The 26,598-nt window shown below is 47.7% G+C and overlaps 1 protein-coding gene across 24 annotated transcripts in view; it reads left to right on the top strand.

The window, feature by feature from the left end:
* CIT (citron rho-interacting serine/threonine kinase) overlaps window positions 1-26,598 on the top strand; it is a 119,197-nt gene that overhangs the window by 33,413 nt on the left and 59,186 nt on the right. For 17 of the 24 annotated variants that reach the window (XM_053279099.1, XM_053279098.1, XM_053279102.1 and 14 more), the window contains 13 exons: window positions 3,813-3,915; window positions 4,795-4,938; window positions 5,806-5,925; window positions 6,245-6,424; window positions 7,156-7,209; window positions 8,059-8,112; window positions 9,764-9,904; window positions 10,152-10,277; window positions 19,410-19,505; window positions 21,949-22,065; window positions 22,827-22,936; window positions 23,497-23,671; window positions 26,194-26,391. In XM_053279099.1, the coding sequence (XP_053135074.1) occupies window positions 3,813-3,915; window positions 4,795-4,938; window positions 5,806-5,925; window positions 6,245-6,424; window positions 7,156-7,209; window positions 8,059-8,112; window positions 9,764-9,904; window positions 10,152-10,277; window positions 19,410-19,505; window positions 21,949-22,065; window positions 22,827-22,936; window positions 23,497-23,671; window positions 26,194-26,391 (1,618 nt within the window). The remainder of the gene's footprint in view (window positions 1-3,812; window positions 3,916-4,794; window positions 4,939-5,805; window positions 5,926-6,244; window positions 6,425-7,155; window positions 7,210-8,058; window positions 8,113-9,763; window positions 9,905-10,151; window positions 10,278-19,409; window positions 19,506-21,948; window positions 22,066-22,826; window positions 22,937-23,496; window positions 23,672-26,193; window positions 26,392-26,598) is intronic. The other 7 variants (XM_053279101.1, XM_053279106.1, XM_053279108.1 and 4 more) reach the window with 2 other exon arrangements.

Below are 26,598 nucleotides of genomic sequence, written 5' to 3' on the forward strand. Positions count from 1 at the left end.
CCCCAATAATCACATGTTCCATGATGGGATTTGCTTCTGATTAAACATGCATCTAGTTTCATTGTTTGTGTTTATTTTTAGAACTGCTTTACTAGTTTCTGCTGTTTGAACACTCAAGGTGGGGTATACAGTATGAAACAGAAGACTATTGTTGTTGTTATTAATTTGATTTCTATACCACCCTTCCAAAAATGGCTCAGGGCGGTTTACACAGAGGAATAATAAATAAGATGGCTCCCTGTCCCCGAAGGGCTCACAGTCTAAAAAGAAACATCAGATAGACACCAGCAACAGTCACTGGAGGTACTGTGCTGGGGGTGGAGAGGGCCAGTTACTCTCCCACTGCTAAATAAAGAGAATCACCACGTGAAAAGGTGCCTCTTTGCCAAGTTAGCAGGGGTTAGGGGCAAAGGCCCAGAGGGCACTGCCATTAATCCTAAAAACAAACACTTGACATGTGTAATCGGGTGCCCCAAACCCCCAGATTTCACCAAAGAAGCAACTGAGGCAAGACAACATTGTTCTTGATACTTGGGAACATTGGAAGCTGCCTCAACCAAACCCTTGGCCCGTCCAGTTCCGTGCTGTCTCCCCTGACTGGCCAGCTGCTCTCTCTCCAGCCAAGTAGGGTTCCAGTCGGAGGTTTTCCTGCCTTGCCTGGAGAGGCTGTCAGGGACGAAACCAAGCCTGTGACCCACTGCTGAGCTGCAGCCCCCCACTAGATAGGAAGTACCGTATTTAACTGAATCCGAAACGAGGTTTCCCCGGAGCTCTTTGATACTCCTAATTGGGGGTTGGGAGGGATTGTCTTCAGTTCAGAGTCCTCTTCTTTTGGGGCAGACAGTCATTGAGGAAGGGTTAAGGCCCTTGTAGAGAGAGCATTCCCTTTCTCTCCATGGGGCAGCTCCCCAAATACCAGCATTGTGGTTCGGGGATGCAGCATGTAACCCATCAGCTGGGAGCCTTGGTGGTCAGCCAAAATATTGTACTGGCCGCTAACCCCACCCTTCCTCTGAGAGGGAGGGGCAATGACTTCTCTGGGGTGTCGGAGACCAAAGCTGGAGCGGCTCTGAAGCCTCTCAGGGAGCCCCTGGCCTGCTTTGGAGCCTGACGTTGCTCTTCGCCTCAGGGAGGCTTGAAAACCGGGAAGACATTTTGCTTCTTTCCAAGCGTCCCGTGTGAGGCATAGAACGGTTCTTGCCAGATGAAAAGCGCTCTCCGGTGGTGAGGTGACAAGCACATTTAGTGCAGCCCTGAATATGGGTGAATTCCTTGTGAATATTACGAATACAGTTGTCCCTCACCGATTGCAGTTTTCCCAATTGTGGATTTGAGTATCCGTGATTGGGAAATTGTGACCACCCTTGGCAACCGTGCCCCTTGGCAACCGTGCCCCGAGTATCTGTGGTTTGGCGAGTTTTTTTTTTTTTTAAATAAATTGGCTGGTGTGTGTGTGTAGGGGTCATTTCCAAGGCCAGGGGACAATTCTATCTTCTTCTTTTTTTAACCTTATTTTCGGTCTTTCCATGACCGCAGTTCCCCTACTCCCTGTTTGCCATTGGTTTCAATGGCTCCTCTACTGCAAATTCGGCATCTGCAAGCTTTTCTGGGAATGGAACCCTCACGGTTGATGAGGGACAACTGTATTTATATACTGCTTTTCCAAATATGAATGAATAAATAAAATGAATATATGAATGATATGAGAGGGAGAGATATAATGTATGAAGATCATGAATGAATGAATGAATGAATAAATAAAAAGGAAACATAAGAGAAATGCCAGCAATGGTTACTGGAAGGATGCTGTGCGTGGGGGTGGAGAGAGCCAGTTGCTCTCCCCCTGCTCAATAAAGAGAATCACCACTTTAAAAAGATGCCTCTTTGCTCAGTTAGCAGGGGACATTTGCTATTAAATTAGACAGCTACTATTAATAGGCACTTGCTATTAAAACTACCACAAAGTGTTTATTTACATGGCTGGCCTTCCTTCTTGCTCCAGGGAATCTGCAACCAGTTTATTAATTGCCTAGTTAAAGAGGCTTGTGCTGCTGTGAATAGCTCTTGTGTGTGCTTTTATTACAGCAAGTGCTTAAGCGTGGGGGTGGCGAATAAGTGTGTTATTACACCGACCTCTCCCAATATGAAATGCATCTTATAGTTCCTAGCTCTAGTTATGGGAAGAAGACTTCGGGTTACTAGATGTCAGAATATATATACTGGTTCTCGCGATCCAGCAGCCGTAGCTGTGCCTCTGAATGTCGGGCAGTGGAGAGAGGGAGAAGAGACCTGTGCACTCCCGATTCCTGGTCACCTGCGAGGTGAAAAGGATCAGGAAGTGATTGTGTGCGAGGGATCCACTGTGATTACCCAGCACAGGCAGCCCGAGTAGATCCCTTGCACAGACAAGCCGGCGGCCCCCCTAACTGGACCTCCCCAGGTGATCTGAATAGGCAGCAGGGTTCATGCCAAATGAGGCGATCTCTGAAGTACCCTGGCCCCAAGCGGTTCAGGTAATAGCCAGCACTATTTATCAGGGATGTGCATGAATGGGTTTGTGCAGTCCTGGGAGGTGGCGGGGGGCGGCTTACCTTATAAGGAGCAGGGAGGGTGCCCTTAATCCCCACCCCCGCCACATTTCCCCACTGGTGTGCTGTCTCCAAAAATGCTGGTGCAGGGCTGCTGCATACCTCCTTGCAGCCTCGGTCAGCATCGTATTGGAAGTGGCTGGTGTGTGTGTGTGATGGGCTGCAAGGAGGTATGCAGCAGCCCCGCAGCAGCGTTTTTGGAGACAGTGCCAGCGGGGGGAATGTGGAGGAGGGGGGTGAAGGGCACCCTCCCTGCTCCTTAAAGGTAACCCCCGCCCCCACCTCCGAACCAGTCCGAACGCCAGACCTCTGAACCAGTTCGTGCACATCCCTACTCTTTACAGGGGCTGTTCAGATGTTCAGTTATGAGGACAAGCAAGCATGGTCCATGGGCTATCAGGCTCCCCCTTCCCTCCCCTGCTTGCAGACAGAGATTAGACACTTCCGATTGCGATTAGTAGCAAACCACAGTTTGGTCCAACTGAAGAAACTCTGGTTTTTGCAGTCAAGATTACAAACCTCACTGGTTTCTGGGCAAGGCTTGTGTGAGTGCTTTGCTGTTAAACTTGGAATGGTAGTTTGTGCAAAAGGGAAAAAGGAGTGAGCAAAGCTGAGGCTTGTGTCTTCTCATTCCTGTAATGTTCAGCATTGGCTCTGATAGACCTTATAAATCTTCAGGTGGCCGTTTCTTTTTAATGAATTGGCCAGCTGTGGCTACTAGAATATCTTTCCCAGGACTGCAAGTGAGCCTGTGAATGATTCTCTTTCCGAGGTAGAGGTTTAATGCTTCATTCTTCTAGTGCTTTACCCAACTCTGTGTTGGTAGAAACACCTCCAGTCTAGATGGCTAAAATGTGCTGTAAGAGGGAATTGGGCTTAATGCTTGAGAAGGCTCTATGTGGTGTTCTCCTGATCAATCCTCTTTCGTGGCTTTCTCATCCCTTCCTTTGTTTGGCTTCTAGAGTGCAGCCATGGTACGAATTTTTCATTTTGCCCTGCCGAGAGACATGATGTACTGTGATGACCATTGTATATCAATAATAATACAGCAACTTGTCTTAAAAAAAAAAAATCTTTACATGATGCTTAGCAACGGCACAAAGTAGCTTAGCTTTTGCCACTGTGGCACACTTGCCTTCCTCTTGTAGTCGGCATTTCTCTGGCTAGTTTGCGTTCTCCAGGTCTGTACTCATAAATATTTGTGCTCCTCTTGGTTTTTTTTAGGTCTGGTTTGGGTTCGGACTCTCCAGCCAAGATTAACTCAATGGAAAAGAAACTCCATCTGAAGAACAAAGAGCTGCAAGACACTCAGGAGAAGTGCCACAAGGTATTTATTTGCACAGCTGGCCTCCCTCCTTGCTCCAGGGATCTACAACCTGTGTATGCCAGAGGACGCCCCAGGTGTTGCTGCTGCTGCTGCTGATGGGCTCGCGGCTTCGGTGGAGCAGATTCCTCATCATCTGGAGGGAGATGAGTTTAGGCCATGTCTGTCTTTAGAGCTGAAAACTGTAACAAGAGCAAGCTCCGGATTCTCTCCAGGTCTTTTCTCCTGCTGGCACCACTGGCGGCAGCTTCCAGCAGGTGGCATTTCTTCATCAGATGCTCAGATGCTCTGGTTCTTTTCTGAGGTCTACGAAGTCTCCTCTCTCTCTTTTTCCTAGTCCTTCAGTTTCTGCTTATGTAACTGTTACCACTTCATTGATTACAATGAACATGTTCTAGCTGTTGCTTAAAGCAAGCTCCCTGGAATACATCAAAGCTGTCTCCCTTTTTCTGAGACACTGTGGTTTTTGAGGGAGCGTGCAATTATTTCTTTCTCTGTTCTGTGTTGGACTTGACCTCTACTCCCTCAGAAGGACATGGGGGGAGCCCTCCTGTGGTCCAAGATGGATCTGGGGTAAAGTTAAAGTGATCCACCTCCTGGAGAAAAAAAAATCGGGTGACAAAATGATTGTGGCTTCTTTGCTAACTGGGGTTCGAAGAGTGACTGAATGTGAACACGCACCTTGAATGAATGGGGTGACTTAGACTCACTGCCTTTCCTTGAGAAGGAACTGAGAATCCCCAGGAGCAGAAACAATGGTATTTGCCTTTTAACAGAATTCTAGCTTGGTCTCTTTCAGAGACGTTCTTTCCAAGTTGTGCATTGACACGATCAGCTGATAGGATCCTGGGAAGCACTTAAACCTTTCAATGTGTGTTGCAGATGGAGCAGGAAATGACGCGCTTGCACCGCAGAGTGTCGGAGGTGGAGGCTGTGCTTAGCCAAAAGGAGGTGGAACTGAAAGCCTCCGAGACCCAGCGATCCCTCCTTGAGCAGGACCTGGCTACCTACATCACAGAATGCAGTGTGAGCCTCTCCCTGTCCCCCTGAAGTGCCTAGCTTCCATTGGTCTAACCTTTTCTTGTTCTGTAATGGTATCAGCAGGGCATATGGCAGAGAGAGAATAGGAAGGTTGGCTGTCTAATTAAATCAGGGTGGCTAATTTGCAAAGCGCTGTAAGTCTGTTACACGGTTTTAATTCATTAATTACCTGAAGGGTTGATGGCATGACAGAGCCGGCAAAGGAACTTTGTTTCAAGTCTCACCGGCAGGAAACAGCAGTAGATCTTGTGGTTGTGATAAGATCAGTTTTTTTGGTACTCTTCCTGGCTGAATCCAAAGCAAGGTAGTTGTTACTTCGAGCCGTTCTCTGGCAATGATAGGGATTGCGAGCCTATAATGGCCTCTTTTCAGATTGATCCTGTGCCTAGTATCAGAAGCTGCCTTGTGCTTTGGGGTGCTTGGCCCATCCAGTGCTATGGACTCTGAGTTGGCTGTGATTCTTCACGATCCCAGGAGGAGGCCTTTTCCTAGTCTAGCTGTGGATGGCAAGGATTTAACTTAGGACCTTGGGTGTACAAAGCCTGCCCTCTGCCAGTGAGGGCATCCATTCCCTATTTCAGTACAGATAGTGCTATTGGAGGTGCTCTCACTGAAACAGCTTCATAAGTTGCAATCTACAGATGACTTTTGAAGTATAGCACATTTAATGGAAGAGGAGGCATCTGGTAGAGGAGGGTGTTGCTGTTGAGATGGAAGGTTGAAGTTAAAGGGAAGCAAATCTGCAAGTTTCCAGGGGTGGCCAGTTGGCTCTCTCTTCCTTTAACGGAGACTTTTTCTCCTGGTCCAGCACTATGCAAAGTGGTCTGTGTATTAACCATTGCAATTTTGCAGAGCTTAAAGCGAAGTCTGGAGCAGGCTCGAATGGAAGTGTCTCAGGAGGATGACAAGGCGCTACAGCTCCTTCATGATATCCGAGAACAGAGCCGGAAGCTGCAGGAAATCAAAGAACAGGTATGTGCTTTGAGGCGCGGAATGGCTGATGGTAGACTGGACGCTCTTGCTCTCCCCAGTCCTTGCACTCGAAAGAGATCGAGGGAGTTGGCTGAGTGTGTTTGCCTCCTTTGCCTGTGTTTTGTCATCTCTCCCCCCCCCCCCATCTCCACCCCAAGAGATGTAAAACATGGAGTAATCTTTGGACTTGGGGGAAGTAACACGTCAAGAGGCCCTTTGTTTTTCTCGGTGTGGTGTTTTCTTGCACAACTGCTTGGCTGCCATTTCCCCACTGTGCTTTCTGAAGTGTGTGACCCCCACCCCCCATTTCCTTCCGCAGGAATATCAAGCCCAGGTAGAAGAGATGAGGTTGATGATGAATCAGTTAGAAGAGGATCTTATTTCAGCTCGCAGACGGAGCGATCTTTATGAATCTGAGTTGAGAGAGTCCCGGTTGGCTGCTGAAGATTTCAAACGTAAAGCCACAGAATGTCACAACCGGCTCCAGAAGGTAGCGAAGGTCAGGGGTCTAGAATTCTCCTTTGGAATCCATTTTGGCAACCCAAACGCCCCACATTCTGTTATAGCAGTTGGAGAGCTGTGTATACACTTCTTTTGCATGAGCCCTTGTTGCAAAAATCAGCTTTGGTAGATTCTGGATTTTAATTTTGTGGTAGTGAATAGGATAATGGCTCGGAATAAGGTAGAAAATAAATTGTGCATTGGAAATTCTTATAAATGAAAGTACAATTCCTCCAAAATCTCCAAAACAGTTATTGGATTCTTTTCCAGAAAACATATTGTACATTTCCCTTTGTGGCTGGGCAGTTTTCTTGGCCTGCACATTAAAAGTCTGCAAAAAAGACAGAAAAGAGAGAGGTAGACCTTTCCCCTAGTACTGTGCAGGTTAATTAGAAGATACCTCCATGCCAGACTGTGTTGTCCTCTTATAGAGGGAATTAATCCATTCTAACCACTCTTGTCAATTTCACCTCTTCCTCTGATAAAAAGCACATCTAAGTAATGGATCCACTGACAAAAGTTTCATCTGCAGTCTGTAATTTCAACAGTTTTATTTTGAATACCATGAGTTGGTTTCATGACCAAATGAAAGCTGTACTGTATTATATTATTATATAATTATCACGCAATGTTCATTTGAAAACAAAGGTTGTGACAGCGTTTAAATTGGGGAACTGGGTCTGAATCATATTATTGAGTTGTGTGTTTTGTTTAATCCTTGCATTAAAGGTTAAAGATCAAGGGAAAACTGAAGTGGGAGAACTGTACTCCAAACTGGAGAAGGTATGGTTCACTGTATGTAATTCTGCTTCTTCAAGGATTTACGACTACTGAGTAGTACGTACCTACTGCCCAGCAATAATACAGTGAGCTGTTCATTTGATTGTCCTGTGATTTGGTTTTAAAGCAAGGCTTGTGGTCAGGTGGTCCTCACTGGATCTTGTGATATTAAAGTGCTAGAACAAAATCTATATAGTAATGCAAAAGGAGTTTGTGGCAGTCCGTTGCAGCAGTGGCAATGGAGTCTCTGCTTCCTGTTTATTTTCTTTATTAAATGGATAAACTGATTTTCTGTAAAATGCTCAGTGATGTGCAATAGTATTAAAACCAACAGTAATGAAGTCATAAAAGCATCAATGCCACCAAAAAAAACCAACAACACACACACACACCCCACAGGCAACACAGAGAGAAAGAGAGCCTGGCATGTGACAGCGTTGTCCTAACAGGACAGATTTGGACGAACCGGTGCTGTGCCAGAGCCCAGCAGGGAGGCAGACCCTGTGGCGGGCCCATATTATTCCCCAAGGCTGTTGACCAAGCTTCCCTTCAGAGAGACTTCCCTCCTTGGTTCTTTCCGTCATGAACTTAGCGTCTAGAACCATTCCCAGCAATACTTGTAGTCCAGCCTGGATAACTGTGCATCTTTTCGCTTTTTCAAATCCCTCAGTGAGTTGGGAAGCCCTGCTCAGGAAACACTTGTCTAGAAGGGAGCGTGTGGGACTATGCGTGAATCTTGGGACTGACTAAGACATAATCATTCGACTACAGCTGAAATAAGAAGAGAAACCATACTGAGGAATGGAATGTGGCCTCACAGCTTCCTCAGGTTTCTTTTCTCCTTCCCTGTAGATCAATGCAGAGCAGCAGGTCAAAATCCAGGAACTACAGGAGAAGCTGACAAAGGTAATGTCTGGTAATAGTAGAGAATCGGTTGGCGTGTGTGTGTGCGCACGCTCACTTTAAAAGTTGGGAGCTGATTCCCGTCCCCCCTCAGTTTATACATATTCTTCTTAGACTTTCCCACGAGTTGTAATGCAGAGGAGGAAGGAACAGCGTCTCGTGTTCCAAAACAGAATTAGTCATCCTACTGTGGATAGGAAAGGGAGAAGGGCGGGAAGCTGGGATCTGAAATCGTGATGATCTTGGTGCTTTCTCCTCTTCACAGCATGTCAGGCATGTTTATTTTTAAAAATGAAGCAGAGCCAGAATTGGAATATTCAATAGAAAGTTAATTTTAAAAGGCCAGATTGGGCATGCTGCACCAGGTGCGAGCTTTTTCAGCACCGAGGGCCACACTGCAAAAATATGATGAACCTCAAGGCGGTAACAGATTGCGAGCGCTTAATTTGGATCTAGTTTTCATGAATGGAGTGGGTGCCATATCACAAATCATGGGCAGTGTTGCATTTGTTCTCAAACTGAGTATCCCAAGCGGGTCATCCCCTGAATGATCTTCCTATGTGCTTAGTGGGACTGTGCTTCAGAACATCCAATGCTGAATAATAACCACCAGCTGTCTGGAGCCGTGTGAAGGCGGCCACTTCCAGCATGGCTGTCTCCAGGCAGTAGTGTGTGCTTCTGGTGCGGGAGATGGGAGTGGGGATGCTACTGATGGGAAGCAGAGCCCTGCAGAGGGGGAAGGAGCACGGAGAGGGCATGGGGGATCCCTGGGAGGTGCCGGTCCTTCTAGGGGGGAAGCACTTGGAAGAACTACACCTCCCTGCTTCCATTCCCAGCCGTTGCTGGGGCAGTGAAGGAGAGATGATTGGCTGCTTTGTGAAGTTTGTATTCCCATGTGACTAATTGTGCCGATTATAGTTGCCTGCTGAGATGACAGCACTTATTGCATGCTCAGAGGCACGTTACCCAATGCTGCTTAAATGTTACTGTAACACTGATCCCCAGCTTTTGCTGTTGCCACCAGCCTACACAGGTCGTGGATTGCCTGAGGGACCTAGCCAAATGGTATCTCCATGGTTATGATTTTGTGGGCCCGAACAATATCTCAGGCTGGACATCAGGTTTCATGCCCTAATGACCTGAACATCATGGGCCATTGAACTTGCTTGCTTTTTAGAGCTCACTTTGAGCTGCCACACCCATAACTATCCCTATAAACCCAAGATTTTTTTCTCCCTTAATTGAACAAACTCTCTCTTTCAGAAGAGTTTCTTTTCCTTGCCTCGAAGGATTGGTATGAGTCGTTCCTTGGGGGCTTATTGTTGCAGTTGTTAATTATTGTCAATACTTATAAGCTGCTTTTCAACAAAAGTTCACATAGCGGATTACATAACAAAAAGAATCAGAAACTGGTTGTCTGTCCAAAATGGTCCTTGAGCTAAAAAGCAACACAAGGAAGACACCAGTGAATTCTGGTGGGTAGCGGTCAGAAACCTGGGAGGGGTGCTGTGCTGGCCTGAACAGGGGGACCAAATTTAGGAGAACCACCACTGTGCCCTCTTTGCCAACTAGCAGTGGTTGAGTGAGGTGCACAGTATGGGTCCTCCTGTACAAGGTGGAGACTTAGGCGTTGCTCTATGTCCTCCTTCTTCAGGCGATGAAAGCCAGCTCGGAGGCCACGGAGCTCCTTCAGAACATACGCCAAGCAAAGGAGAGAGCCGAGAAGGAGTTGGAGAAGCTGCAAAACCGGGAAGATTCTAATGAAGGCATGAAGAAGAAATTGCTTGAAGCGGAGGTTAGTCAGTTTAAGCTTTAACCTAAATTGTGTCCAACGAAGTACTTTTAAACACAAAGAGAACATTGCTTGCTTTTTACTCTTTTTAAAAAAAAAACACCAAAGGCAACTTTGTCTTTTAATTAGAATTCCCCTGGGGTGTTTAATCCGGGAAGGGGGGCTGAAGGGGCTGTTCAGTGACCACTCCTTGCGGTGTGCACATCCAGACTTCTAAAGCCTCACTTGCACTTCTCCGAATGTTGGGCAGGAAAGGCGCCACTCTTTGGAGAACCAAGTGAAGAGGCTGGAGACTGTGGAACGCAGAGAGAACCGACTGAAAGAAGATATCCAGACTAAGTCTCAACAGATCCAGCAGATGGCAGATAAAATTATGGTGGGTAGCGATCGGAAAATGGTAGACTGATCAGAGTGGGATGATGAGAGCAGGCATGGGCTCTGAGAGATGTGGTGGAGAGTGTTGATTACAAAAACGATTTGTTTTGAAATGATTTCCGACAAGTGGAACCTGTGGCGAAAATGTCACGTCAGATCTGGTTTTCCTCGCTCCCCATTGTTCCAGTTCTTGGTCTCAGCCCCCTCCTCCACCAACATGCCATGTTGTTGGCAGTGCCTGTTGACTGGCAAGAGAAGACGCTCCTTTTTGAGTCTTCCTTAGTGCAGTCTGGCTGCCAGGTGGATGTGTGCTCTCCTTCTTGGGATGGTTTTTGATTTGTGGCAGGGAGGTCCGGGCTTCCTCCCAAACGCACACTTGGGGGTCTGCCTTGTGGTCCCTCCTAACACCCCCCAAATGCCCCCCTTAACTGGAGCTTGCACAGGTTCTGTGCCTATCCACAGGCTCCATTACTAGCAACATATTAATAATGCTGACCATCAGCAACTGGAGACAGAGGGAATCAATTGGCAAAACCTCATGCAGCAGATACTGGTGTGTTTGGTTTTGGGGGCTGGACATCCCACGCTAGGGGTCGGTGTGCAGATGCAGCTTGAGTGACTCAGCCGCTGCCATAGAGGAAAGAGTCCATTTTCTCATCCTCATTGCAAATCACATCTGCTTGAAAGTCTCTCTTATTTAACTTTTATATTCTTCTGCTCTTCCTCCAAGGAGCCCAGAGCGGTGTACTACATACTTGAGTCTCTCCTCACAACAACCCTGTGAAGTATGTGAGGCTGAGAGAGAAGTGACTGGCCCAGAGTCACCCAGCCAGTATTATGGCTGAATGGGGATTTGAACTCCGGTCTCCCCCCAGTCCTAGTCCAGCACTCTAACCACTACACCATGCTGGCTCTCTTTAAGTAGTACCAGCATTCAGGCTTGGGATGGTCTTGTGTGCTTAATGCACAACAGCTGTTGTTGCTGCCACCACCAGGGACTGTCCTTCCCGCTTCAGGTAGCCAACCAACTCTAGGCTGTTCATTTTCCTGTAGATGGGGGGGGGGTGTCCCATGGTGAAATGCTCCCCCATACAGAAACACGGTCTTCTGCCGTAGAAGACAAGTGCCGTATGCTGGGGAGGATGTGCTCAAATCCTTCCTTCCTGACGGTCCACTCTCAGTGGATTTGGATGGAGGAGCATTCCGTGAGGTGCCTCCATGCCTGCAGTCTGGGCCTGGGTTGCACCATTTCGGTGAGGCGGAGGCCTCAACCGTGCTGACTTCTGTAGTTTAGTCTCTGGCAGGTCTCTGTTGCTGGGCTCCAGGGCACTGGAGTGAGTTGTACACGTGCCAGAGAAGAGCTGTGGCCTGTCCTCCTGCTTGCTCGACTGGTGGAAAGGTCAGCGTGGTGCGGGTTCCACTGAGATCCCTGACAACCTGCCTCCTGGTTTGTCTGAGGGCAGCCCCCGATGCCGCTTGGAGCGAGATTGGGTTGGCACCCTTGTTGCAGCCTCCCTTGTGCAGCTCCAGCTTGCCATGCCAGGAGTCTCCATTCCGGTTTGTTCGAACAGAAGCTTTTCCAGCCCAACAAAGCATGTTTAAGCCACTCTTTAACCATCATGTGTTTGAGTTGTATGACAATAAAATCTGCAGAGCCCAGCTTGGGGAGGCTTGGCAATCTTGCCTGTGATTCAGGATCTGCTGCAGTTTCTCTGTTGGGGAAGAACAACATTAGTCATCTTAACCCTTCCTTGTCCACAGCTCATTGTTCTCTTCCCTGCACCTTTGCTTCTTCTATACAGATGGTGATATTTCCTGGGCTTCACACTAATTTTTAGTGAGTGTGTCTTCACCAGGGAGTCAGGCAGAGGTCCTGGCATCTCTTTCTTGCTGTGCACTCAAGCAAGTGGTCATGGCTGGGCTGTGAGAGTCAGAAAGCCGGCTCGCTCTGGCCAGGAGTCCCATGGAATTCCATCCTGAGAGTGGTCGCTCCACCCCAGCCGGAGAGCCAAGGTTGCCTCCCCCTGCTGTACTCTGTCCAGTTGCCATAGAGTGGTGTGTTTCAGCCTTTGAAGGTACTTCTGCAAAACGGAAGTACTGCCCCGGCTCCAATTTCCAGGGGAGGTGATGCTAATGGGGAATGTGGGAAGAAGGGCCATTATACGTTGTCCATCTAGCGTGGGTGTGGTGACCACCTCTCCCCACCCCACCCCACCCCAGGCTGCTCAATCCAAGGTGATGTTGGCTAGAGCCAGGGAGGCTGAGCCCAGGAGGCTGCACAGGGCACAGCATGCCCGATGATGACGACTACTTTAGGGAGAGATCCAGTGCTGGGCATGATGTGGTGTGTCTTGAGAGAAGGAAGGAGCCAAGGTAGAGAGATGGAGAAAGAGAGGCTGGGAGCAAGAGCAAGAGACTGAGTGCTCAAGACTCATTCTAGGTAGTAACCAGCAGCACAGGTAAGCAGGCACTCTCCTCTCCATCCTCCTGGCTGGGCTTCTCCGCGCCCCCCCCCCCCCGTACCCTCAGGGGTATGCGTGTCATGTGAGGAGGAGCTGGGCTGCAGAGAGCAGCCCAAAGCTGCTCAGCTCCAGCACAGGCCCTTCCAGACTGATGTCAAACAGCCTTGGTGTCCAAAAAGGAAACGGGTGCTTCCCCAGCAGTGCAGGAAGTATAGAGTAGATATGGGTCGACAGAGTCACTAATTTAGAAGAAGTTCTGCGAAAAACGAATAAAAACATGGAGATTTTAAGAAAACTAAAAGGAAGGAAACGGGAATATTTGGGGAATGTGAGAAGACATCAGAGATATTGTCTTCTGCAATTAACATTGCAAGGAAAGATCGAGGGCCGGAAGAAGGAAAACATCACGGTTGAAGAACCCTAAGAGACTGGTATGGCAGAAGCACTGCGGCACTATTTAGAGATGCAGTGTCAAAAGGTCAAGTAGCCTTAGTGATAGCTAACCTCCAACAGGAGAAGCAACGGAAGAAGAAGCAGAAGCAGCAAGAAGTATCTAGGCTGTGGGCTGACAATAGAAAGTTTTGCCATTTAGTTGCTCCCCAAATGGAAGCAGACTGAGCAGAGCTCTTCTCGAAGTTGGGTTTAGAAGCCCATGGCCAGCCCGTCTTTCTACTGTGCTTCGGAAGATGAGAGCACAGGCATGTCCCATGGCGTGAGGAAATGGGAGGCAATACCTGTGAGGGGAATCCATTCTCCTGCGGGGAGTTTTTGCTTCCAACTGCTCAGACTGGCTGTGGGGCAAAGGGTGGGCCGCCTTGTGAATTGAGCTTCTGCCGTAGTCCAGTCTTGTGTGCAATGTCTACAGAGGAAGCTGCCATCTACCGTGTCTAGCTCAGCATCTCTGGCCGCAACCCTCCAGGATTCTAACCTGGGACGTTCTGAATGCAAAGCAGGAGCTCTGCCACCAAGCCCCACCCTGTCCCTGTCCAAATGCCCAGAATATATTTATTCTCAAGGGGAGCCGCTGCCTATTGAATCAGCAAGCCAAGTTAAAAACTAACAAGTGTGTCTCCAGCTTCTTGTAACTATAGTTCCAGCCACAGGTGGCGGAACCTGTGCAAGCTTATACCTTTCTGGTGGAGTAGATATTGACTGCTGTTTCCTGTTCTTACCACCCGGAGATTGTGGGTTGGAGACCTCTTCCCATCCAGCATGATTCAGTGGCAGTCAAGATTGGACCCAGCAGGATATTCATTGAGGTCCACTGAGCCAGACCTCACACTGCAGAGACAAAGCGGAAGGGGCTGGGGTTCAGGGCTCCCCAGGGAAATCAGTCAGTCTTGCAAGCTGCCTGGATTTGGTTTACTCACACTGGGCTAAGCTGTGACGTCTCTGCTAATCTGGTGCGCAGAGCTCTTGGGACTGCTTGTGGTGAGCTCTCTGGGCATGGTTTTCAGGCTTTTGCCTACAAAGTGTTTTTCCTGTAGGAAATCTGTAACCGTTGAAGTGGTCCTTGTAGGCATAAAGATGCAGCATCTAGTGGTGCGTTTAGAAAATGGCGAGGCAGACAGATGAAGGCCCCTTTTGCTTCATGAGATTGTGAATCAGCCTCAGCACTGCCTGAAGCACAGGGAATGATTTCACACACACACACACACACACACACTCTTTTAGTTGTTGCTGACAGTGTCTTGGCAGCCAGTGGCAGAGATGGGCCGTGGCAGTTGCTGCTGACAACCTTCAAGGCCGGCTGCCTTTTTGAAGCCAGTGGTGGCTTTGAGGAGCAGCCCAAATGGCAAAGGCGCACTCCAGATCTCCTGCAAGGCCGCTGGCAGCTTAACGAGACAGAGTCCTGAGAGGTGGGATCTGCTTGTGCAGGATAGGGTTGCATCCTGCCCTTTGCCGTGGCTCTGGACATGGTGGCCAAGATCAGGAGATCTCCTTCCGAGGGACCTGAAGATGCCAGTTCTGTCCCTGGCACAGCCGATGGAATCTCGACTCCTGTCCCTTGAGGTGCTGTCTTAGGACTGGGCTGGACTTCACGCTCAATGGCTGCCACTGGAGAAAGGAGCAAAATCTGCTTCCCTCCCTGCATTTTCCCAAGGAGTAGTTTAGACTTCTCCGTCCCAACAGTGACCCCAAGTAAGCCCTCATACATATTCCCATGTATCTGAATGGCTGCTGTTTGCTCTTAAAGTAGGATCTTAGACCTTTGGCCCATCTAGCTCAGTATTGTCCATACTGACTGATAGTGGCTTGCTGCGTTTCCAGGTAGGAGTCTCTCTCAGCCCTAGCTGGAGAGGCTGCCGCGGATTAAACCTGGGGCTTTCTCCATGCAGGTATGCAGATGCCCTGCATACGCTGAGCTATGGCCCCATCCTCTCAGAGGGCTCTTACGGAGCTCACATGGAGTCTCCCATACAAATGCAAACCAAGGAGGATCCTGCTTAGCAAAGGGGGCGCTGCTTGCTTGCTCCCGCAAGACCAGCATTTGCCTTTGGAGGCTGTGGCTGGATCTGTGGCAGGGAGAATATGCATGGAGACTCTTTGCACCCCTGAGATACAGGAAATATGGGTGTGTTTATATTTATTTATTTATTATTTATTTGGCACGTTTCTATACCTCTCCATATAAAACTCTCTGGATGGTTTACAATTTATAACACAATTTTAAAAAACCAAACAAAAAACATTAAAATAGTTAAACCAACTTAAAATATGGATAAAACTCTAAAATGACAGAAGTCTGAATAAACAGGTATGTCTTCAGATTTTTCTTAAAAGCATCCAGAGAAGGGGAGGCCCTAATTCTGTCAGGAAGAGTGTTCCAAACTCCCAGGGCAACCCTAGAAAAGGTCCAGTTTTGAGTTGCCACCAACCAAGCTGGTTTCCACCACCACCGGACCTCCCAATATATGCCCTCTCTCAGCTGGCTCTTGTCATTGGAATGGAATCACTGACCAGACAAAAATACATTACAATAGATTAGTAGTAACCTCCCAGCAATCATGATTCTGCCAGTACTTCCTTACAAAACACTGTTTGCAATATAACAATATATAGTACAATCGACACTCATGATTTTACCAGTTACACAGATTGCAATGTAGCATGCCACGTTGGTGGAAACATTAATATCACTGTCAGAGAAAAGGAGAGACACAGAAAAGGCCGCTGGCCTACCTGGGAATCTAGACAAAATAGGCGACAAGAGTGCTAGCTGAATCTCTCTCTAAAACAAACAGTGAAGCAACATACGATCAATTGTCTCAACCACTCCTGAGTGTCACGGGCATAACTGTTGAGAGAAAGGAATACTGAAACAGTGGCCCTCTAAGAGAGCTGAGGGCAGCGCATTCAAGCGTGCCAAGGCAAATGCTCCATTGGGCAAGGACAAGCTCATGTAAATGTTTAGCTGGTCTATGAGGGTGGGTTGCATTACCTAAGAAAGGTGAGTGTCTGACTCGGGCCCTGTCTTCCTGAGTTGCTGTGTCCCAAATCCGCTGCCTAATTATCTCGGTGGCTTTTAAGATCCCTAAGGAGACCAACATGGGGATACTTGGCCCATAGCTTTCTAATTTCCTCCCAACTCCCTCTTTCCAAACAAAGTTGTCCTTCAGGACCAGAAGTGCGAGGCCTACTCAGCCAAGATGTAGTTTCAAATAAGAAGAGATCTTTGCAACCCAGAGATGTGCTTCAATTGGTACTAACTCCAGTTCCATCCTTAACGCTGCATTGGGTGTCCCTCTTGGCACCCCAAGGATTGTTCTAATGAATTTGGTTTGTACCAATTCTAGGGGGAGGAAATCCTTGTAATTACTTAGCTGGGCACCATACAGTAGTTGGGCTAATAGTTTCCCTTTGAAGATCTGAACAGCTGCGGGGACCGGACTCTTGACATGGCAGTCATTTTACTAGTAGAGAATGAAAGTGACGGTGGCTCGGTCTTTGGCCCTTGGCTGAGTCAAGTGCCATGTGAATTGTAGTGCTTAGCACCCAATGGAAAGAAATCTTAACCGATTACTCTTATGAGTTTTAGTTGGTGATTAATCAGTTGCTGTGTTTGCATATGGGAGCAAACCAGAGCACCAAAGAAACCAACTTAGCTTTTTTTGTTGTTTGATCATCTCTGTATGTATCACAGTAGCATCACCTTAGCAAGGGCGTTCCTCTTTCTCTCTCGCAGGACGGATGCCGCCTGGAACTTTTAGAAGTATTTAAACCCTCTGGGAGTACCTTTAATTGGTGCTTCATTAATTGGGAGCACCTTTTCAGCCAGATTCATCAAGCAGATTAATCAGTTTAAATGTTTCCACCGTAGTGAGAAGCCTTAGGTGCAGAGTTTCTGATGGGATAAGTGAAATCCTGTGGGTAAGAAGAAGCCCGCAGTTCTCTGACGAATACATTGTGTGGAAGGGAAGCCATTCCTGTGAGAGATGCCTGCACTCTGGAGTCCCCGTGGACGGAGAGAACACAGCTGCCGCCTTCCCCTTCTCTCCCCCCAATCCCTGATCTGCCATCCGTGGGTCACCGTTCCTGTGCAGCCTGCAAAGTGGTTCTTTTCAAAGAGAACTTAGGACCATACTCTGTGCCTGGCAATGTGACTGCAGCCATTCCTGCCACCCCAGGTGCATGTGAGGAGGTGGCCACTGTCCAAAGCAGCACATCCCAGTTGGGCTGTTTTCTGCTTTTTCCTGCAAGACTGTGTGTGTGTGTGTCAGAGAGAGAGAGAGCCACTCACTCACCTCCAAGGCGCTTTTGACACAATAGGATTGGGGAAAGGTTCAATGAAGGTGGGTATTCTCGTATTGGAGGGAAAGGCAGAAAGTGGTATCCCTTGAAGAAATGAGCCAGGCAGTTTTTCTAAAAGAGTCTGCTTGAACTGGGAGCTGCTTTTAAGCGAGAGCTATGGCGGGTGGTGGTGGTGTGGGAATTGCCAAGTATACATTTTGTCTGGGCTTTGGGGAAGTGTAGGTGGATGCTGTCAGTGGCTATGGCAACAGAGGCAGGGGCAGCTGAGTAGGAGCTGCTGGAGAGGAATCTTCTAAGTAATTTATCTCTGCCCCTGAGACTGTATTGGCGGCGGCGGCGGCTAGATCTTGCAGAACGGTTTTTGGTATATGCTGCTGCTCTGGATGAGCCTCTTGGCAAAGCAGGGTATAAATATTTTAATTTTTTAAAAGCCCATATTAGTAGTATGTACAGGTGACGTGTTCTTGGCATTGCAGCTAGTGCCAAAATTGGTAGCACATGAATTTCTGTGGGAGTCGGTTGAGGCAGTGACCTGGAATTTCTGACCCTTGCAAGGCAAAAGTTTCTCTCAGGCACACTGAAAAACTCTAGGTTCTGTGGACGTTGAAGGTGCTGTTTGAAAAGCAGGTGTTCTGGCGTTCTAAGGTGTGGAAGACGTAGTTATGGTAAGAAAGACATCACATGTTTAGGGCTCAGTTCCAAAGATCCACCACTCAGACTGGCCAACCAGTTCCTTTTGGTCTAAGCTTGGACTTTCAGGAAGTCAACTGGATTCCAGAGTTCTGGAAGTGCTGATGAACTCTTGACGGCTGCCCTTATCAAGGAAGCTGGCAGCCTCTTCTGCTGTTTTTACAGCACCATTCCTAATTTGTAGGTGGGGAACCTGGGGCTGCTGCTGAATCGGCAAGGTGGGCAAGTCGACCCTTGACTGGTACTGGAGTCGAGTGATGGGGTTCTAGCTTTTACAGATCCATATACTGCTCTGTGATGGTGCTGGCAGGAGAAAAGATTACGTTTCACTGCTGCAGTATCCACAGAGAACCATCTGGTGGAGGCCTGCTCAACTTCACACACACACCCCCCACACTGTTTTTGGACTACAGCTCCCATGATCCCCAGCCACAGTGGCCAATAACTAGGGACTATGGCGATTGTAGGCCAACATCTGCAGGAGGGCCGAGGTAGAGCAGCTCTCCCTCTGCTGGGAACTTGGCAGGTGGGCCCAGGGAACGAGGGGGGCTCCTTTGCATTCTTTCCACGGGCATCTGAGAATGTCGGCTAATCTGTGGCTGTGCTCTCTGAGGCCTGCTTGGCCAGTCCTGGCTGTCTTCATGATGACCAATGGTGTGCTTTCTGAGGCAGGCAGCAGCACCTCCTCCTCCCGGTAAGAAATGGGGCCTGGTTGCTTCTAAACCTAGAACTGTCTGGACCCTCTTCAGGAAGCCAACCTGAATGCTGACCCTCCAGCCGGTTACTACCCGCTTGGAAGGAGGGCTCTCCTCAAGGGTTGCTCTCCTTCATCCCTGCCTTTGGAAATCCACTGAACCTCATTAAGAAGCCATTTGTTTGGCAGCTTCACTGATCAGTCAGGTTCACAAGACTCCACTTTGGAGACTACTGCAGTATGGATCAAGAAGCAAGCTGGCAGCTTGGGAAGACAGGCAAACTCTACCATAGCTCTGTGTCTGAAGAGCCCGCCGGGTATGAGCTATCGGCTTAATCTCTGTCGGCTTTAGGCTTGAGTGACAGAAGGGAAAGGGCCATCATCTGTTTTGCACTTTGCAGCTGATTACCTGTGTCACCGACTGATAAGAGGAAGTGACTGTAGGGTCATTGGTGTGTGTTTCTTTTTAATAGGTGGGTTCTGTTGCCCCTCGGCCCGGCCTTCTGCTTTATTGTGCTTTATTCTTTGCATCTAGGAACTAGAGGAGAAGCATCGGGAGGCTCAGCTGGCTGCACAGCACCTGGAGCTGCATCTGAAGCAGAAGGAGCAGATGTACGAAGAAAGGATCAAAGTAAAGAGACCCTTTATCCTCTTCTCTGGGCATAAACGCAGAGTAGCTGTGGTTTCCCTATCCCTTGCTTTCTTCTCCTTCCTCTTCTGCTACTGAGTGGTCATCTTTCTCTGAGCATTTGGAGCAGATAAACCCGCTTTCTTGATCCGTGTCACCATACTGGTGCCAGACAGTTGATTTGCCAGCCCAAAGTGTAGGAAGCCAGGTCTTTACTACTCAAGGGCTCATATTGTACAGATTTTGCTCTTTGAGAAGAAAATTTAAATTCTGAAGAATATAGATTCTTTTTTGTGAAAGTGCATGCAATTGACACTTTTAAAGCCTATTCTCAACTGCAAAAGCTCTAACAGTGAAACAAAGCAAAAAACCAAATTTAAAACTATGAAACAGCTTTGAAAACAGTTTGAAACAGGAGCAAAAAAATACAGTCAAGGGATACTAAGCCACATTTTTTTTAAAAAATGTGGAAGCAGCAATGTCTTCCGCTGGGGTCTAAAAGCCATAGAAGGGGGCCCTGGGTGACTGGATGTGAAGGGAAAGGGGAGATTTACAGATAAGGTGCCATGAGCAAGAAGATCCTTTCCCTTGTTGCCCTCTTCCAATGGAGCCTTTAAATATCTCGAGTGCCAGAAGCACCATATAGCCCCTTCCAGGGTACCTTAGTAGTCTGGTATTTAGGGAAGATTGATACAATCCCCCAGGTAACAAGTACTAACAGATGTAGCCCTTGGTGGCAGGTTGCTTTTTCATTCATACCAATCAGACAAGCAGGTTGATGAGCGGAAGAATTGCAGCAGCAATTAGTTAACTAGGCTCTGGAAGAATTTGCATACATCCACGCACAAGCACTCTCTCTTTTTCTCTTGCTAACATGCAAAACTGAAAAATGAGATCAGAGTGTCAGAAAATGGAAACCCGAATCAATTTACCAAAACCTTCCGGACCATTAAAATCAGGCACGAATCCTTCTTTCTCAATAAAGATACCTTAGACTCTGTAAACCACTCGCCTAGCCCAAACAACATATAGCATCCCAACCAAGAGGCAAAAAGATAGAACTCTCCGTTGCTGGTACAATCATGCTACTGTAAAGTGGCATAATATTTTGAAGTGAATTAAACTCATTGGGACTATTGAAAACACCTTAAAGTATGACTCAGGATATCTAAAGATGATCATTGGGGAAAGAAAAATATTCTGGGAAGACTGAATGAAGGCTTAAAGAACAGGCAGTAGGAAACACCTGGACCTGCACAAAACTACATGATGGATGTAGTCAGGTAATGAATGGAAAGTGCCCCTGGGGCAAGCTGACACAGACTTGGCAATAAAGACTAGAATTCAGCAGAGAAGAGGGACATTTGACTGAACAATTAGAGGCCAACTTTCAGGAGAGGAGACTAAGTTCCTCCAGAATTAATTCTTTTCATGTTATAAAATGTATTCAAACAAGCTATATGGCAGTGTGTGGGGAGGGAAATGTAGACTGATGACTATAATGCATATTTTGCAATAGTGAGAAGAGCCATCGTGCCACATACAAATCTGGGCTGCCGAGGTCTCTGAGGCAGGCATAAGTCCACTAGTGATGAGTTCAGTCTGTGATCTGTGATCTTTCCCTGTTGCTTTTTAAAAAATGCCACTGGCAAATCATGGAAACATTCGGAGATCTAGAGAATGAGGGGGGATGTGGACTGCCACTTCCTCGGGGGTAGTTCTTTTACTAGCAGGCAAACAAGCAAGCAGCCCCCACCCTCGGGTTAAAAAGCAGTTGGGTTAAAAACCACAATCAGTACTAAGTTTCAAATTAAAAGTTCTTTTAAAAGCTAAACACCGAGAATAATAAAAACTGAGATCTAAAGAGCCTACCTGGCCTGCTGTGTGGCAGGGACTCTGGGAATCCTTCGAGGCAGCCTTGGGGGTGGGAGACAGTTCAGGCACGCAGGGCAGTGGCCGTGTATCTTCAGGCCATGCCCATGAGTCACTCCTCTTTGTTTGAAGTCGGCCTTGTGCAGGAGGACGTCCGAGCAGAGCCAGATCCGTCTTTGGCTCTGTCACGTGTAATGTTGCTGAGGGTGCCCCCGTTAAGAAGAGAGGAAGGTGCTGCTTGCATCTGACCACCACAGGAAGCTGCCTGGCTGAGACCAAGCACCCTTGGTCTCGAGCACGGTTTGCTCGGCCTGACAGTGGCCGAGGTTTCCCTCAGCCCTGCTCCTGGAGGTCCTCCGGTCAGGAGATGGCAAGCACTGAACTTGGGACCTTCTGTGCACCAACACACATGCTCTCCTGCGGCTCAGGGGCCCCGGTCCCAGATGGGTTTGGCACCTCGGGCACAAGAGACTAAAATAGCTTGGTTTTAGCTTTACTCCTGTACAGCTGCATCCGTGATGGGGCTTGACGATGAACAGGTGTGAAGTAAGGAGGCTTCTTTCTTTTCATTTAGGTGCTCGACAATCAGATGAAAAAGGATCTTGCAGACAAAGATGCGCTTGAGAACATGCTGAGGAAACATGAGGAGGAAGCCCGTGAAAAATGCAAAATCCTTACAGAACAGAAAGCAGTATGTAAAGTCCTGTTCAGAGAAACGGAACACGTGGACCCTCTCCGCCCTCCGATGTGCACCGCAATGGTTTGCACTCCCTTGGCAGACCTGCCCTACTGAGGCAGCTTGTGGGTTGCCATCCCATTGCAAAATTCTGCTGTGGTTGCCCTGCCTGTATTAGTTGGCTTTGGGGCAGCTGAAGTGCTTGGAAAATGGGGTGTAGGTGGGCTGTCCCCCAAAAGCGCAGAAGAAGAGCCTGCTAGCTTGAACTAAAGGGCCATCTAGGGTCGCTCGAGGGTAGACCTGTCCTCAGTGCAAAAGATACACACAAGAGGGGGCTCCACAACAGCAAGGTGGAAGATGCAAAAACACCTTCAACATCAGTAAGATATATGTTGTGTGCTCTGCAGGATAAAGACTATCCCCTGAAGAAGAGGATTCTCTTTGAAACATGGAGGGATTTGTTTTTCCTCAAACTGTTTTGCTTTGAGGAGTTATAGCCACAGCCACAACTGCAGCTTTATTTGTTGGCTGTCCCATAACAATTGTTCTCCGGGCGGCTCACAAAGTATTAACAACAATAAACAATTGAACAAAACATACAATTAAAACCCATTAAACCTAAACCAAAGATTACAATAAAATACAAAAACATTTTAAAACGGCCTGGGTGAATCTCTGTTGAACTTCTTAAGAATGCCTGGAGTTCCACAGAATATGGCTTGAAAATCACTGCCATGCTGTACTAACAGAAATCTGTGTGTGTTTGTTTTTTCCAGATGATCAATGCTATGGATTCAAAGATTAGGTCCCTGGAACAGAGAATAGTGGAATTATCGGAAGCTAATAAGCTTGCAGCAAATAGCAGCTTATTTACTCAGAGGAATATGTGAGTATGAAAAGTGCTCTTAGGAGTCTTTTGGCTTACATTGCCCTACAGAATTTAGGATGGCTGTTACTTGGGAGTAAAGCAACCCCTTTTTGTAAAGAGCCTTTGGTGAGCTTTCCCCACCAGGCTAAAGGAAACTTGCTTAACTTATCATAGCTGCTTTCTTCTGTATGGTTGGCTATTAATGCTTGCCCACCTGCACGCTTCCTTTGCCCATGAGTGCTTTCTTAAGCTGGCAAGGTTTTGATCTTCCCTTTATTGTGGTGTTTTCCCACTGACAATTTCCATGCATTACATTTTATTTATAGTTCCTGAATTTTTTAAAAAAATCTAAAGCCACTTCTGAAGAGGAATAATTGAGCTTATGCAACGTTCCTGTATTTGTGTACTTCTAGTTCTTCATAGTGGCATTCACACGATAGGTGTCTGTGCACGCGCAGACTGTATCTTGGGGCCTTCCAGAGCTAGAATAGCATTTTGGTGGTAGCCCCGCCTCGCTTAGCTTACTCACTGCTTTTCCGTCTCTTACAATTTCTCCTCTCCTTCCCCACTCCTTTCAGGAAAGCCCAGGAAGAAATGATTTCTGAGCTCAGACAGCAGAAATTTTATCTGGAAACTCAAGCTGGAAAGTTGGAGGCCCAGAACAATAAACTGGAGGAACAGTTGGAGAAAATCAGCCATCAGGACCATAATGACAAGACGCGCCTGTTGGAACTGGAGACGAGGTTACGAGAGGTAAAAACTGGCTTCTGCTCTTGCTGCTGTTAGTAGGAGTATTCCCTGAAGTTCACAAAGATCAAGCCATCTGAAACATTGAGTAACTATCCACAGCTACAACATTAGGGCTTGTTCTGTCATGGGATAAATTTGGGAGGCTGAGTGTAGAGAGGCAGAATTCTCTCAGGTGACTTTCAGCCACAGTGCTTTGGGTTGCAGTCTCACATCAGCGCATAGGTGTACATTCCATCAGGAGCAGGAAAGTGAGCACAAAACCTGCTTTTTCCACATCAAGTGTCTGTTAATGTTTGCCTTCTTCAGAACCCTTAAGTGAAATCGCATCTAGGGAGACAGATCTTTTAAACTGCATGTTAACCCAGTTGCTTATGTAAACATTTGAGAGGTTTAATTATTCAGCAGATGCTGCATGTTGAAGACCAGGCAGAGGTTTTTTTAATTCTGAAAACTATGTCTCCCTATGTGCCTCATTTCTTTCTCATTTGTTTCTGTGGTCCTTGGTCATGACTCACTCAATCCGGAACCTGCCCTCTCTTTTAAAAATGAAAGCCGAGCTTCTCAGGCAGCCCAGATGTGGCCCAGATCACATTCTGCTGTGCTTCAGGGGCATCGCCGTGTGCACACAGCCCGGACTGGACTGGACTCTGGTGTGGTCTCAGGTCATCATTTATCTGATGCTTCAAAAACTGCCAAACGGTGACAGAGGAAGTCCTGTTCTGAGGAGCCATTTTTACAATGGCAAAAGAGAATGTTGCAACGAGAGAGTGAAGGGAATGCCAACCTCTGCCGAGCAGAGCAGAGTGTGAGGCTGCTGTCAGGAGGAGCCAAGACCGGGCGAGGGCAGCTCAGTCTGGGCTTGGCTGCCCTGCGGGAGCCAACTTGCTCCCAGCGGTGCCTCAGCATCCGACTCGCCAAAGAAGCCCGCCTCTTAAATGAGGTTCAGGGAGCGAGTGTTTCCCGGACTGCCTGCCCATCACTGGGGAGCATCCCTCCACCTCACCGCCCCCTTGTGGGAGGTGCCAAGACGACGAGTCCCAGACTCTGAGCACTCGGACCTGCTCTGTGCTGCACGGAGCAGGGCTGATCGTGTGGGAGTGCGGTGCACGCTCCTGCCGGGCTTCTGAGGATCGTCTGCAGGGAAGGCAATGTTTGGGAAGCCTGCCCTGGCCGCCCAGTTGTGAGAATGCCCTCCATATTTGCCTAGCAACCATATGAAGCATTCAGCATTAGTTGGGTGCTTAATGAAGATACAAATCCTTTGAATATTTTTCTGCAGGAAAAGTTTAACCATAGTTTTAGCCTTTTTAAACCATTGTTTTGTTTTGTTTTGTGGCTTGTGACTCTTCAAAGGAGTGCCCAGTTTCAGAATATTTTTCTCTGGGTCTCTCTTTTCAGAGCCCTGTTGTGTGCCTGCCCCACCTGCTCATGGCAGAGTGCAGAGTTACAGCCAGTCAGAGAGCCAGGAGTGTTTGGTTTTGCATTTCATTGTTTGGGGAGTATTAAATGTTCCAACTGTGTGGCTTGGTTCAGATGCTCATCTAAGCAATGGTTGAGATCAGGGCTGCACAACTTTGACTTTTCAGTTGTTGTTGAAGAAAAATTCCCACCATCCCCAGCCATAGTAGCCAATAGTGGGGGATGATGGGAGTTGTAGTCCAACATTTGCAGGAGGGTCAAAAGTTGTCCAGCATTGGTTTAAATGATTATGAAAAGCCTGCATGAGCTTCAGGCTCACACACAGTCTACTGCCCTCTTCCTTCATGTGCAAGAGGAGATAGAAAGCTTCCACTTTTGCATTTGAACTAACCACAGTTCTGTTATGTACAAATGAAGTGAACTGTGATTTGCTAAAACAAATCAGGGTTGAACCACGGCTTGATATCCTGATTTGTTAACTAAACATAGTTTGAACCAACCACAGTTCCCTGAGTTTGGATGTTCCAGGGAACTGTGGTTGGCTCAAAAATGAGAGCAGAAGTTTTGCTCTCCTCTTAACACAAATGAGAACTGGGGAGGGGGTAATGCATGAACTTGAGGTTTGTGCAGGTTAAATCTCATAAGGCAGGGGCTCTTAAACGTGGGTCTCCAGATCATGATGGACTATAACTCCCATAATCCCCCAGCCTTTGGCCATTGTGGCTGGGGATTATGGGAGGTGTAGTCATCTGGGGACCCAAATTTCAGAACCCCTGTCATAAGGGCAAAACATAGCTTGTTGTCTGAACCAGTCTTTTGCCTTTTAGGCTTCATGTAGTGGAGTTACGTTGCCACTGAATTATATTTGGCATTACTCTTCATGTCTTGATTCTTAGATTGATGGAAACCACAAAAACACTGAATCCCAAGAATTAAAGGAGCTTTCTTAATAGTTTGAAAACATTTGTCTTTTGCGGCTGTTTGAGCAATGCTTGCCAACTTGTCTGTGTGCTGTTGAGTGGTGATGGCATTCCAGAGCACCGCCAGTCTCCAGCAGGCTTACGCTTTGAAGTTCATCAGTATCAATCCTGTACTTAACTCTTCAGGTTAGCCTTGAACATGAAGAACAAAAACTGGAACTGAAGCGGCAGCTGACAGAATTGCAGCTCACCCTCCAGGAGAGGGAATCTCAGATATCAGGGTTGCAGGCTGCCCGTGCAGCCCTAGAGAGTCAGCTCCGGGAAGCCAAAACTGAGCTAGAGGAAACCACAGCTGAGGCAGAAGAGGAGATTCAAGCTCTGACGGTAAGCTCTGGAATTCTAGGTGTGTGCAAGAAGCTGCCCCGTCTGAAGGATACAGTCCCCGGATGCTTTGGACCAGTTTGTAAAACCCTAGTGTTGAACTGATGAAATGTGTCCGCTGGTGGTGGTGGTGGTGGTGATCAGCAGCTGGCTTCACTGGCAGAACCTGCTTTGTTACTCTTACCTGTACATTGATGTTGGTGGGAAATG

The sequence above is a fragment of the Hemicordylus capensis genome, chromosome 15 (assembly GCF_027244095.1).
Source record: "Hemicordylus capensis ecotype Gifberg chromosome 15, rHemCap1.1.pri, whole genome shotgun sequence".
NCBI classification, from domain to species: Eukaryota; Metazoa; Chordata; class Lepidosauria; order Squamata; family Cordylidae; genus Hemicordylus; species Hemicordylus capensis.